This window comes from Kogia breviceps, chromosome X (genome assembly GCF_026419965.1).
Source record: "Kogia breviceps isolate mKogBre1 chromosome X, mKogBre1 haplotype 1, whole genome shotgun sequence".
NCBI classification, from domain to species: Eukaryota; Metazoa; Chordata; class Mammalia; order Artiodactyla; family Physeteridae; genus Kogia; species Kogia breviceps.
The window spans coordinates 41994121-42006989 of record NC_081330.1 but is presented as its reverse complement, the minus strand read 5'-3'; the positions used below and the strand labels follow the sequence as shown (position 1 = coordinate 42006989).

At 38.9% G+C, this 12869-nt stretch overlaps 1 protein-coding gene across 2 annotated transcripts; it reads left to right on the top strand.

The window, feature by feature from the left end:
• Positions 1-675: 675 nt before the first annotated feature.
• Positions 676-2601, top strand: TCEAL9 (transcription elongation factor A like 9). Of its 2 annotated transcripts, none has more exons than XM_059050531.2 (3): positions 676-803; positions 1305-1378; positions 1762-2601. In XM_059050531.2, the coding sequence occupies exon 3, from the start codon at positions 1833-1835 to the stop codon at positions 2145-2147; it is 315 nt and encodes a 104-aa protein (XP_058906514.1). In that variant the 5' UTR covers positions 676-803; positions 1305-1378; positions 1762-1832; the 3' UTR covers positions 2148-2601. The 2 variants fall into 2 exon arrangements, with proteins under 2 accessions (XP_058906514.1, XP_066880353.1); XM_067024252.1 differs by having other exon boundaries at positions 1759-2601.
• The last annotated feature ends 10268 nt before the right edge of the window (positions 2602-12869 follow it).

Genomic DNA, 12869 nt, shown 5'->3' with positions numbered 1-12869 from the left:
CCCACCAAAAAGTTGTCCTGGCCTAAAAATAATCATTTCTTTTATTTTGCTAATAGCTCCCTTGCCCCACTCTCCTGCCTATAAAAACCTTCCATTTTGTACAACCTGTGGGAGCGCCCTTCTAGCTGCTAGATGGGTTGCTGCCCTGTTCATGAATTGCTGTATAAAGCCAATTAGCTCTTCACATTTACTCAGCTGAATTTTGTATTTTTCAGTTACTTTTTAAAAAATATAGAAAAGTATTAAGAATAAAGTAAAAAACTACATTAAAAATCTTGCTCCTGTCCCAGGCTTCCCCCACCATCCTTTTTTTTTTTTTTTAAACAACGTGCTGCCAAACCAACCCTGCTCAACAGCCAAGGACTAGATTGCAGATGAAATGGAGGCTGGGGGAGGGGCGATGCATGTAGGTTGGAGTTCTTAATCCTGGGAGCAGAAGGCAGGAAAAGACAATTCTTGAAAAAAGTAGAAAAGTTTAGTAGCTCCAGAAAAAGATGCAGCCCCTCCCTAGTAATCAGAGAAAGGCAAATAACATTTCCCCCTCTGGGATGGAAAGGGCCAAATTTATAAGGGGGGAGGGGGCAGAGGGCCGGCCCACTTCTGCCGCGCTTTTGGTGGGAGTGGAAATTGGGGACCCGAGCTCACTGGTGACGTAGATATCACGTGACCAGGAGTCGACGTGTGCAGAAGTCCTGCTAGTCTGGTCCTTGTTCCCGTCTGGGTACCAGCTTGATTCAGCAGCGCAGCCGGTGGGGCCCGGGGCTAGGAGAAGGAGAAGGAGTCAGCTTGCCGGAATTTTGCAGGTTGGTGGCAAAATAGGTGCTGTCTGGGAATTTCTAGGGTTGGGGGTGGCCTAGAGCAGAGACTTGAGGGAGCCCTGGTCAATTCCATCTCTCCACCTCCCACCTCCAGGTCTGCAGGAAATGGTGACCCTTGGGAAAGGGACTAGGGGTCCTGGGAGAAGGACAGGGAGACCTGTGAGAGTTTAAAAATAATCATCCTCTGCCACCACAGACCGCTTTCCCAACACCTACCCACCCCCAACCGCCCCCCTCAGTCTTAAAGATAGTTTGGAAATAATCTGCTTTTCCTGCTCCCTATCTGATGGAAAAATTCGACTTAACTTGCACTGTGGAGAGGGGGACAAATGCGGGAATAAGAAGGTGGGAAAGTTTCCATAACCGAGAACCTTAATGAGAAAAGTGCGTGGTGCTGGTCGGCCCACTGAGCGCTCGCCCCACCCCCACCCCCACCCCCACCCCCACCCTCACCGCCTCCCCCTCCCGTTTCCCGTTTGTCCGCAGGTCTGCAGGTCTGTTGTTCATAGCAGTGCGCAGGGCTAGAAAAGGCGAGGAAGAAACTGACCGGATCAGTACGGGTAGGTGAAAGAAATATAAAGACCCCTGGGGTGGAGGTGGGCAAGGGAGGGACTGAGGTTGTTGGCCCCTGTTCTTCCCCCGCACCCCCCTTCTCCCAGCCTACTCTGTTCTAGGAGGGTCTTGCGTTATGCCTTGTGACGGGAGAAATGGTTGAGGAGAGCCTTGGAAAAGGCTGGAGGGAGGGACGAGGGAGGTGAGGAGGTGGAAAGTGGGGGTAGGACCAGCAGGCTCGGGGAAACCCAGATGGCAGACTGAGTCTCCCAAGTGGAAAATATTTGGTGATAGCTCTGAATCACAAAAAGCAAATACGGAGACCTGTGTCCAGAGCACTGGTCCGTTCACCAAGCTTTTGACTTAATGTCTCCTTCTTGTTTCCTAGAAGTAGTTTTCAAAGAAGAATAAGCAGAAAAAAAGAAAGGAAGAGGGAACAGAAGGAAGAGAGACAGATACAAGATGAAACCCTGTCAAAAGATTGAAGGAAAACCAGAAAATGAGAGTGAACCAAAACTTGAGGAAGAGCCAAAGCCTGAGGAAAAGCCAGAGGAGGAGGAAGAGCCAGAGGAGGAGGAAAAAACAGAAGGAACTTTTAGAGAAAGGCTGATTCAGTCTCTCCAGGAATTTAAAGAAGATATACACAACAGGCATTTAAGCAAGGAAGATATGTTTAGAGAAGTGAATGAATTAGACGAGATAAGGAGAGTAAGAAACAAACTTATAGTGATGCGTTGGAAGGTTAATCGAAACCATCCTTACCCCTATTTAATGTAGTTTACCTTGATTTTTATTTTTTCTGATGTTAACATTACTTTCTTTTGATTTGCGTTTTCCCAGTACACCTTTGTCCATCTTTCTACTTTTAACTTGTTGCTATTAGTGGTTGTAGATGCATCTCATTGTTTATTTTACTTCAAACCAATCTACAAGTCTTTGCCTTTCAATAAGAGAACTTTACTCATTTGTACAAAAAGAGGTTCCTGACAGGATATAAAATGAAACAAAAGTTACTAAGTAATATGTGAATATCATATTTTTGAAAGGGAAGAGTACATTTGTATATTACATATACACACAGAAGAACATGTGAAGGATGAAAGACAAAAAGTACGGTCAGTGGTAGGATTATGAGTGATTTTTTAATTCAGCTTATTTGTATTTTTCCTTATTCCTAGAATGTACACACATTGTTAAAATAATAAAAGTTTTACTTTAAAAAAGGAGTAAACAACAGTACTGAGTATATTTCTAAAGGCATTGGGACACAATATTTAATGGCAGAATTTTAGAAGCAAATGTGAACTCCAAATTACCACCAGACCACTTAGCTAGAAGAATAAATTTTACATCTTTTCTCATCTGCAAAATAGAGATAATAAAGAACTTTCAGGGATCTTATGAGAACCAAATAAGGTAGTGACTGTGAACTATATTTGACAAGCTTTTGTTCCCATCTGCTCATGCAGGATCCCAACTCCTCTAAGAGATTTGTTTCAGGTACTTTGGAGGGAGAAAGTGGTTCTCAACTGTGCTTAAGAACAAATCCAGACAACTGTTAGGTGGGCACTACCTTTGTGTTTCTCTCCTGCTGTGCCTGTCCAACCTTCCATCCTCCTCCCCTTGATACTACCATGTGTATTGGGTATTTCTGCCCCTTCATTCAGGTTCTGTACTTCTCAGGCCCCTAACACTGCTGATGTGTTAGAAATCTTAAATAGTGAAGCCCAACATATTTCTTTGGAACCCCCAATGGACTGACTCTCCAGTCTGACCTCTACAGAAGTGGGGGAAACACCCATCTCTTAAATTTAGATAGACATTTATGCAGGGCCACTTGGGCTGTGATATCTTATTGATAGCTTGGCAACTTTGGGATTTTAATCACAGACCCCCTCTTCCCCATAAGAGTTGGACACAATGGGTCTCTTTGGGGGTGGGACCAGAAGATAAGTCTGAGTAACAGACATGCTTTAGTCAGAGTTGCTTATGAGCCTAAAGATTGGTTTTATCTTCCTGACTCTTATTTCCTTAGGGTGAGCAATCTCTCCCAAAAGACTGGTGGCAGGCCCTCCTCACCAGCTCAAAAGATACCCTTAGACCTGTGTAAATTTTTAAAGGGAGGTTCAAGTAAGATTTCGGGATATTCCCATACTTACTTGGAAATGTATGAAGTGCTGTGTAAGACTTACTGTGTATGTATATCTGCATCCAAATCTTCATAACTATATATGTATATATGTATATGTGGCTCACAATTGTGTCAGTTGTGTATTATTTTTCCTCTGTGATGCTCTTTTGGGGGCAATTAATCTCTCCAGACTATTCTTCAAGGTTGCAACAGTCTGATGGATGCTGGTTGGTCTGGATTCTGGCTGGAGTGAGATGAGGGTCCAAAGACTTACTGTGTCACTTTTATAGGATGGTATGAATCCAACCCCCTGGCACTCTGAGGGGTGGAGCTGGGGCAGGATGTGGAAGGGCTCCCCCAAGGCACACCCCTCTCCAGGGTTGTCTGACTTTGGTTTCTGTGTTCCAGCCTGCAGCAGGCACCAGACTCTTCTAGGCTGAAGGCCAGGCTGTCCTGGACATACATACCTGGAGGACAATGACTGTCCCCATTGCAGGTCAGAGCACTGGACTTCCTTTACCCCTTTTTTCCTTCACAAGGGGGCTTGATGGGAACTTTTAAAGGAATGAATATAACTTTTAAAGAAAAGACTTCAAAAGTCACTAACTAAAAACATTAGTTGTGATAGTTTTTGTCCCAGCCATGACTACTCTGGATGCAATCAGATAACTTGGGATTAAAGGAGAAGGGCCTGGTGGTTGGTGGAGATGATTTCAGATAATACACAAATATTTTAAGTTGTAATATTCATGTATTGATGTTTATTTGAATGTGTATTAATGAATACTCTCTTTAAGGCAAATGATGATAATTTAGATTTAGGGTGGTGTTATAAAGTTTCCTTTTCAAAAAAGTACTCAAATTTCCTTTTCAAAAATATTCAAATTAAATGAGTCTGTTTGAAGACAAACATGAAGTAGAACACAATGTTAACAGCAAAGGTGGTATATAGATATGGCAAAAATCATCCTAGTGGGAAGCATTGCCCTAGCATAATTGATTTAGGGAATAATATCTGGAAACACCTGTCAAGAAGTGTGCAGTCTGAGATTTTACCCTAGTTACAAATTAACAAGTTAACATTAATCTGCTACTGTTTAACCTGCTTTTGCTATGACAGAAGACACTAGAATCCTGATCAGAGACTAAGGACATTATTATTCATGGTAAAAGCAGTAGCAACGGCTTCATATTGGTTTATATCAGTTCCCCATTATCCTCAAGTCCCTTGGATGCCTACAGATGCAGTGCACTGTATTTTAGGAAAGATACCTGAGTTTGGAGAATTCACTGCTTTCATAGTAAGCAAAAGCAAGCCTGCTCTGTGTCCAGGGAAAGACGTTACCTCATCCCTCAAAGTTGCTTGCTGCAAACACAACTCTGAGAAGTGGACTGCCTGCATAAAGAGTGGTCAGGGCCTCACATTCTTGGTATACCCAATAAGAACATGCAGGGATGCTCAGGACCCAAGGTGGATTGCATCTCCCGGTAACACTTTTCTCGTGCAGTAAATCTTAATGTGAATGGTAAGTAAGCCTTTCCTAACATCACAAATTTTTATTTGTAATTCCAAGTTAAAGCAGATAATGCATTATACTGTAGACTAAACAGGGAATTTGTAACTCTTTCTAGTTTTTACTTAAATACATAGGATTTTGAATGAATCCTAATTAACTCAATGAAAAGAACAACAAAAACGAAAAGTAAATAATCTATGAGGAACTTTAAAGACATAGCTACCATGACACACAAAATTAAAGAAGTAGAGGAGCAAAACCAATGGATTTATCAAGATGCTAATGACAGGAGTAATCTTATGTGAAATTTTTCACTGAAAAACTGACAGGAGTGTGTGTGTGTTTGTAAGGCAACCCCAAATCCCATATAATTGCCACTGCCTCTATAAAAGGAAAAGCCAAGAGCTAAGAGGAAAGCTGGTCTGTTCCCGCTACAGGGAAAGTTTTGAGGGAGGGGGAACCTTTGACACATAATGGTATCCAAAAGCAATTATTTGATATTTTGACACCAGCGTTTTGCAAGAGCCTTAGCAAAAACAGCTGCATCATTTGCTGGATAATTTAGTTGGGTATGGAGCATCTTTTCATGTACTATTGGCCATTTATACATCTTACTTTGAGAAATGTCTATTCAAATATTTTGCCTAAACACCCCCCTTAATATTTTCAATATAATGTGGGTAAAGAATCTATTTAAAATAATGAGGTAGATCCATATGTACTACACGTTTACCATGCATTATTATTATTATTTTTTTAATTTTTTGCGGTATGCGGGCCTCTCACTGCTGTGGCCTCTCCCGTTGTGGAGCACAGGCTCCGGACGCGCAGGCTCAGCGGCCATGGCTCACGGGCCCCGCCGTTCCGCGGCATGTGGGATCTTCCCTGACCGGGGCACGAACCCGTGTCCCCTGCATCGGCAGGCGGACTCTCAACCACTGTGCCACCAGGGAAGCCCGCATGCATTATTAAAAGAAAAATGAAGGACAGGAGGTACAGTGTAATATATACATATACACACACACATGCATACACATATCCACAAATACCAAGATTAAGCCCATTAGCTCACTAAAGGGAGGGATTATGTCTTTTAAAGTGACATTTTGATATCTCACCAGGCTTCCTGCTATCTGATTGTTTAAGAAATGATTATTTTTTAAAAAAAATTCTCCCAATAGATAATTCTATTATCCTTGCATTGTAACTGTCAAAACAGTTTCTTGGATTTATACAAAGTCCTTCTCCCCTTGCATGAATTCTGAGTCCTTTTCCAGGTGTTATATCATTAACCTACTATTTGATAGAAAAGGAAGTGAGGCTTAGAGAGATTACATGTCTCAAGCCAAAGTCGCTCAGCTGTTAAATGGAATGCCTGCCTAAGGTCAAAGCCCTCACTCCTAATCTCTGCTCTGCAACAGTTGGTATTTAGTAAATACTAACAACAACAGCAATGCTGTGCTAAATGGATTCCCATCATTTCCTTAAAGCTCCATGCACTTTCAAGTCCTGGTCTTTGTTCCCATAGTTTTTCCTGCCTGAAACTTTCTCTCAACTACTCCTCATGCACTTAGCCTGCATAACTCCTACTCATTTATCCCAGAATACATGTTACTTCTTTTTTTAAAAACAGCTTTATTGAGATATAATTCACATACCATACAATTCACCCACTTAAAGTGTACAATTCAATGGTTTTAATATATTCAGTTATGTGCAGCTATCACCACAGTCAATTTTAGAACATTTTCAAGTCAAAAAGAAACACCATACCTTACCTATGACCCCACCCCCTACGCCTCTATCCCTCCAGCCCTAAGTAAACATTAATCTACTTTCTGTCTCTATAGATTTCCTTATCTCTGGACATTTCATCAGAATGTACTCATAAAATGTGGTCTTTTGTTACTGGCTTCTTTCACTTAGCATATGTTTTCAAGGTTCGCCCATTGTGTACCAAGTATTCATTTCTTTTTATGGCGGAACAACATTCTATTGTATGGATATGCCACATTTGTTTATTCATTAGTCCATTAGTGGATATTTGGGCTGTTTTCATCTTTTGCTTGTTATGGGTAATGCTGCTATGAACATTAGTGTACAAGTTTTGTAAGGACATGTGTTCTTATTTCTCTTGGGTAGATATCTAGGAATTGAATTGCTGGGTCATACAGTAACTCTATGCTTAATTGTTTCAGGAACTGCCATACTGTTTTCTAAACTGACTGGCCATTATACCTTTCCATCAGCAGTGTGTAAGTGTTCCAATTTCCCCATGTCCTTGACAACACTTTTTATTTTCTGACTTTTTGACTGTAGCTATTTTAGTAGAGGTGAAGGGATATCTTACTGTGGTTTTGATCTGCATTTCTCTGATTGTTAATGATATTGAGCATCTCTTCATGTGCTTATTGGCCACTTGTATATCTTACTTGGAGAAATGTCTATTCAAATTCTTTGCCCATTTTTTAATTGGGATATTTTCCTTTTTTATTGAGTTGTAAGAGTTTTTATATACTCTGGATACAAGTCCCTTATCAGATACATGATTGGCACATATTTTCTCCCATTCTGTGGGTTATCTTTTCACTTTCCTGATGGTATACTTTGATGCCCTAAAAATTTTAGTTTTGATGAAATTCAATGTATTTTTTCTTTTTCTGGTCATTACTTTGGTGTCATATCTAAGAATCCTTTGCCATATCCAAGTTCATGAAGATTTATCCCTATGGGTTTATTCCCTGAGTTTTATCATTGTAGCTCTTACATTTAGGTCTCTGATCTATTTCTAGTTAATTCTTTTATATATGGTGTGAGGTAAGCATCTCATTTCATTAGTCTGCAAGTGGCTATCTAGTTGGTCCAGGACTATTTGTGAAAGGACTATTTTATTTTTCCCAGTGAATGGTCTTGGCACCCTCGTCAAAAATCAGCTGACACATGGTTTTACTTCTGTACTGTCAATTCAGCCCTATTGACCTATATATCTATCATGTGCCAGTATAACACTGTCTTGATTACCATTGCTTTGAAGCAATTCTGAAATCAGGAAACATGAGTGCTCCTACTTTATTCTTTTCCAAGATTGTTTTGGTTATTAGGGTACCTTGCAATGCATATGAATTTTAGAATCAGCTTGTCAATTTGTACAAAGAAATCAGCTGGGATTATGAAAGGGATTGTATTGAATCTGTAGATCAATTTAGGAAGCATTGCCATTTTAACAATATTAAATTTTTCAATTCATGAACATGGGATCTTTTTTCCATTTAATTTCATCTTCTTTAATTTCTTTCAATAATGGTTTGCAGTTTTCAGAGTATCAATTTTGTACTTCCCTTATTAAATTTATTTCTAAATATCTTGTTCTTTTTGATACTATTATAAGTAGGATTGTTTTCTTAATTTTCTTATTCAGATTGTTCATTGCAAGTGTATAGAAATATGGTTGACTTTTGTATATTGATCTTGTATCCTGCAACCTTGCTGAAGTTGTTAGTTTTGTTAGTTTATCAGTGGATTGTATAAGACTTTCTATATATAAGATTATGTCATCTGTAAATAGAGATAGTTCTACTTCTTATTCTTCAATCTGGATGCCTTTTATTTCTTTCCCTTGCCTAATTGTCCTGGCTAGAACCTCCAGTGTAATTCTGAATAGAAATTGTGAGAGCACACATCTTTGTCTTGTTTCTGATACTAGGGGCAAGGCATTCAGTGTTTTAACATTAAGTATAATGTCAGCTGAGGGATTTTTGTAATACCTTTTATTATGTTGAGGGAATTCCTGGCTTGGGGATGTTAAACCAAACTTGCATTCTGGGATGAATCCCATTTGGTCATGATGTATAATTGTTTTTATATGTTTGTAGACTTATTTTCCTAGTATTTTGTTGGGGGATTTTTTGCATCCATATTCATAAGAGATACTGGTCTGTAGTTTTTTCTTGTCATACCTTTGGTTTTCATACCAGGATAATAATGGTCTCATAAAATAAGAGGAGAAGTGTTCTTTCCTTTTCTATTTATTTTTGAAGAATTTGTGAAGGATTCTTCTTTAAATGTTTGATAGAATTCAGCAGTGAAGCCACGTGGTCTAGAATTTTCTTTATGGATAGTTTTAAAAAATTTATTACTAATTAAATCTCTTCACTTGTTATAGGTCTATTCAAATTGTTTATTTCTTCTTGAGATAGTTTTGGTAGTTTGTATTTTTCTAGGAATTTGTCCATTTTGTCTGTTATATAACATAATGGCATGTAATATTTCATATTATTCGTTTATAATCTTTTTTCATATCTATAAGTTCAGTAATATTGACCTCTCTTTCATTTCTGATTCTAGTAAGTTGACACACACATCTCTGTCTCTCATCTATCTAGCTGGAGATTTGTCAATATTGTTGATCTTTTCCCAGAACCAGCTTTGGTTTCACTAATTTTCTCTGTTCTCTTTCTATACTCCATTATTCTAATTTCTGCTCTCATCATTATTATTTCCTTCCTTCTGCTTGCTTTATGCTTAGTTTGCTCTTCTTTCCCAGCATCTTAAGGTGGAAAGTTAAGATCTTGATTTGAGATCTTTCTTCTTTTTAATATAGGCATTTACAGCTATATATACAGCTATATATTTCCCTCTAAGCATAAGCTTAGCTCCATCGCATTGTTTTGAGTACATTGTGTTTCTACATACCAAAGTTCCATTCCCATAAGTTCTGGTATGCTGTACATCATGTTTCATTTTTCACTAATTTCAGAGTATTTTCTGATATCCATTTTGATTTGTTCTTTGATGCATTGGTTGTTTAGGAGTGTTTTACTTAATTTCCAGATACTTGTGAGTTTCCTAATTTTTTTATGTTGTTTATACAAAATTTTATTGCACTGTGGTCAGAGAACATATCTTATATTGCTTTTAACCCATTAAATTTATTAAGGCTTGTTTTATGGCCTTCATGGTCTACCATGAAGAATGTTCCATGTGCACTTGAGAAGAATGTGCATTCTGCTGTTGTTGGGTGGCATATTCTATACGTCTGTTAGGTCTAGTTGGTGTGTGGTGTTCTCATGTCTTCTACTTCCTGGTTGATCTTCTGCCCATTTGGTCTATTTATTATTAAAAGTGGTGAAGGGTAAGCTGGCACAAAGTGAGAGAGTGGCAAGGACATATATACACTACCAAATGTAAAATAGATAGCTAGTGGGAAGCAGCCACATAGCACAGGGAGATCAGCTCGGTGGTTTGTGACCACCTAGAGTGGTGGGATAGGGAGGGTGGGAGGGAGGGAGACACAAGAGGGAAGAGATATGGGAACATATGTATATGTATAACTGATTCACTTTGTTATAAAGCAGAAACAAACACACCATTGTAAAGCAATTATATTCCAATAAAGATGTTAAAAAAAAGTGGGGTATTAAAGTCTCCAATAGAAATTATCTATTTCTCCCTTCATTTTTGTCAGTTTTTGCGTCATATATTTTGGTGCTCTGTTATTAGGTGCATATATATTTATAATTGTTATATACTCCTTATGGATTAACTCTTTTATCATTAAATTCCCTCTTGGTTTGGTCTGGCATGGAAAGAACTTAGAAGTCATCACTCCATTCTAACAGTAAGTAAAAAGCTGAACAAACTGAAAATCAACAACTCTTCTTAGATCCATTAGAGAATTGAAGACACAGAGCAAATCACTGCCCCCCAAAAAGGAGAGACAGATAGTCAGATACAGAGAATCACAATTTGCTGGAGTAAAACCTATGAACAGAAACTTCCCCAGGAATCAGTACTGATGTAGGAAAACCTAAACTATAATTTATGAATTATTGGAAGTTCAGTGTGGCCAAGTCTGAGATTTAAAACTCCAGAGAGGCCCAGGTTTTATTTTATACAGCAGGTTCTTATTAGTTATCTATTTTATACATTTTGGTGTATATATGTCAATCCCAATCTCCCAATTCATCCCACCACCACCCACTTTCCCCCCTTGGTGTCCATACATTTGTTCTCTACATCTGTGTCTCTATTTCTGCCTTGCAAACCGGTTCATCTGTACCATTTGTCTAGATTCCACATATATGCGTTAATATACAATATATTTTTTTCTCTTTCTGACTTACTTCATTCTGTATGACAGTCTCTAGGTCCATCCATGTCTCTACAAATGACCCAATTTCATTCCTTTTTATGGCTGAGTAATATTCCATTGTATATATGTGCCACATCTTTATCCATTCGTCTGTTGATGGGCATCTAGGTTGCTTCCATGACCTGGCTATTGTAAATAGTGCTGCAATGAACATTGGGGTGCATGTGTCTTTCTGAATTATGTTTTTCTCTGGCTATATGCCCAGTAGTGGGATTGCTGAGTCATATAATAATTCTATATTTAGTTTTTTAAGGAACCTCCATACTGTTCTCCATAGTGGCTGTATCAATTTACATTCCCACCAACAGTGCAAGAGGGTTCCCTTTTCTCCACACCCTCTCCAGAATTTGTTGTTTGTAGATATTCTGATGATGGTCATTCTAGCAGGTGTGAGGTGATACCTCATTGTAGTTTTGATTTGTGTTTCTCTAATAATTAGTGATGTTGAGCAGCTTTTTATGTGCCTCTTGGCCATCTGTATGTCTTCTTGGAGAAATGTCTATTTAGGTCTTCTGCCCATTTTTGGATTGGGTTGTTTGTTTCTTTAATATTGAGCTGCCTGAGCTGTTTATATGTTTTGGGGATTAATCCTTTGTCCATTGATTCACTTGCAAATATTTTCTCCCATTCTGAGGGTTGTCTTTTCATCTTGTTTATAGTTTCCTTTGCTGTGCAAAGGCTTTTAAGTTTCATAAGGTCCCATTTGGTTATTTTTGTTTTTACTTCTATTACTCTAGGAGGTGGGTCAAAAAAGATCTTGCTGTGATTCATATCAAAGAGTGTTCTTCCTATGTTTTCCTCTAAGAGTTTTATAGTGTCTAGTCTTACATTTAGGTCTTTAACCAGTTTTGAGTTTATTTCTGTGTATGGTGTTAGGGAGTATTCTAATTTCATTCTTTTACATGTAGTTGTCCAGTTTTCCCAGCACCACTTATTGAAGGGACTGTCTTTTCTCCATTGTATATCCTTGCCTCCTTTGTCATAGATTAGTTGACCATAAGTGTGTGGGTATATCTCTGGGCTTTCTATCCTGTTCCATGAGGCCCAGTCTTAAGGAGTGCTCCCACACTTTTATGAGTTTTACTTCTCAGAGCCCTATGAGGTTCTCACGGTTAATATTAGAGAAAATTTCCTTGTGCTTCTGGCAGGAGGAAATGAAAAGTAGCCATTTTTTAATGCACCCAGAGCATTCTACTCTTAAATAAGGCCTTCCCTTAAGGGAAACTATTTTACCAGAGCCTAACCTATGAGCCTAACTGACCTGAAGGAAGGACAATATCCAATCCCAACCCCTCTCTAGTCATCCTGTCCCAACTAAGTGAGAGTGAGGTGAGGGACTGAGAAGCACTTCTAAAGGTCATAGCCCTAACCATACCCAGCTGTTAGGCTCCTATAATTACCAGTTAATTAATCTGTTATTTTTAATAATGTCCTTGGGCATCAATTGCTCTGCAGCCTAATTCAATCAAATTTGGGCTCACTTGCAGGAATAGTTCCAAAGGTCAGTGTTTAATATTTGTTCCAAACAGGGAAAGAGAACTCCCCACAGCCATCTTCTTACCTGGCCTTTTAAAACAATCTAGCCAGCTTACAGTTAACTGTTATCTTCACCACACCCAAGAATCACTTCCCAATTGCCTCCACCACAACCACTACTGTTTTTAGAGCACCTCTGGCTTGAACAGTCTCCATGCCCTGTT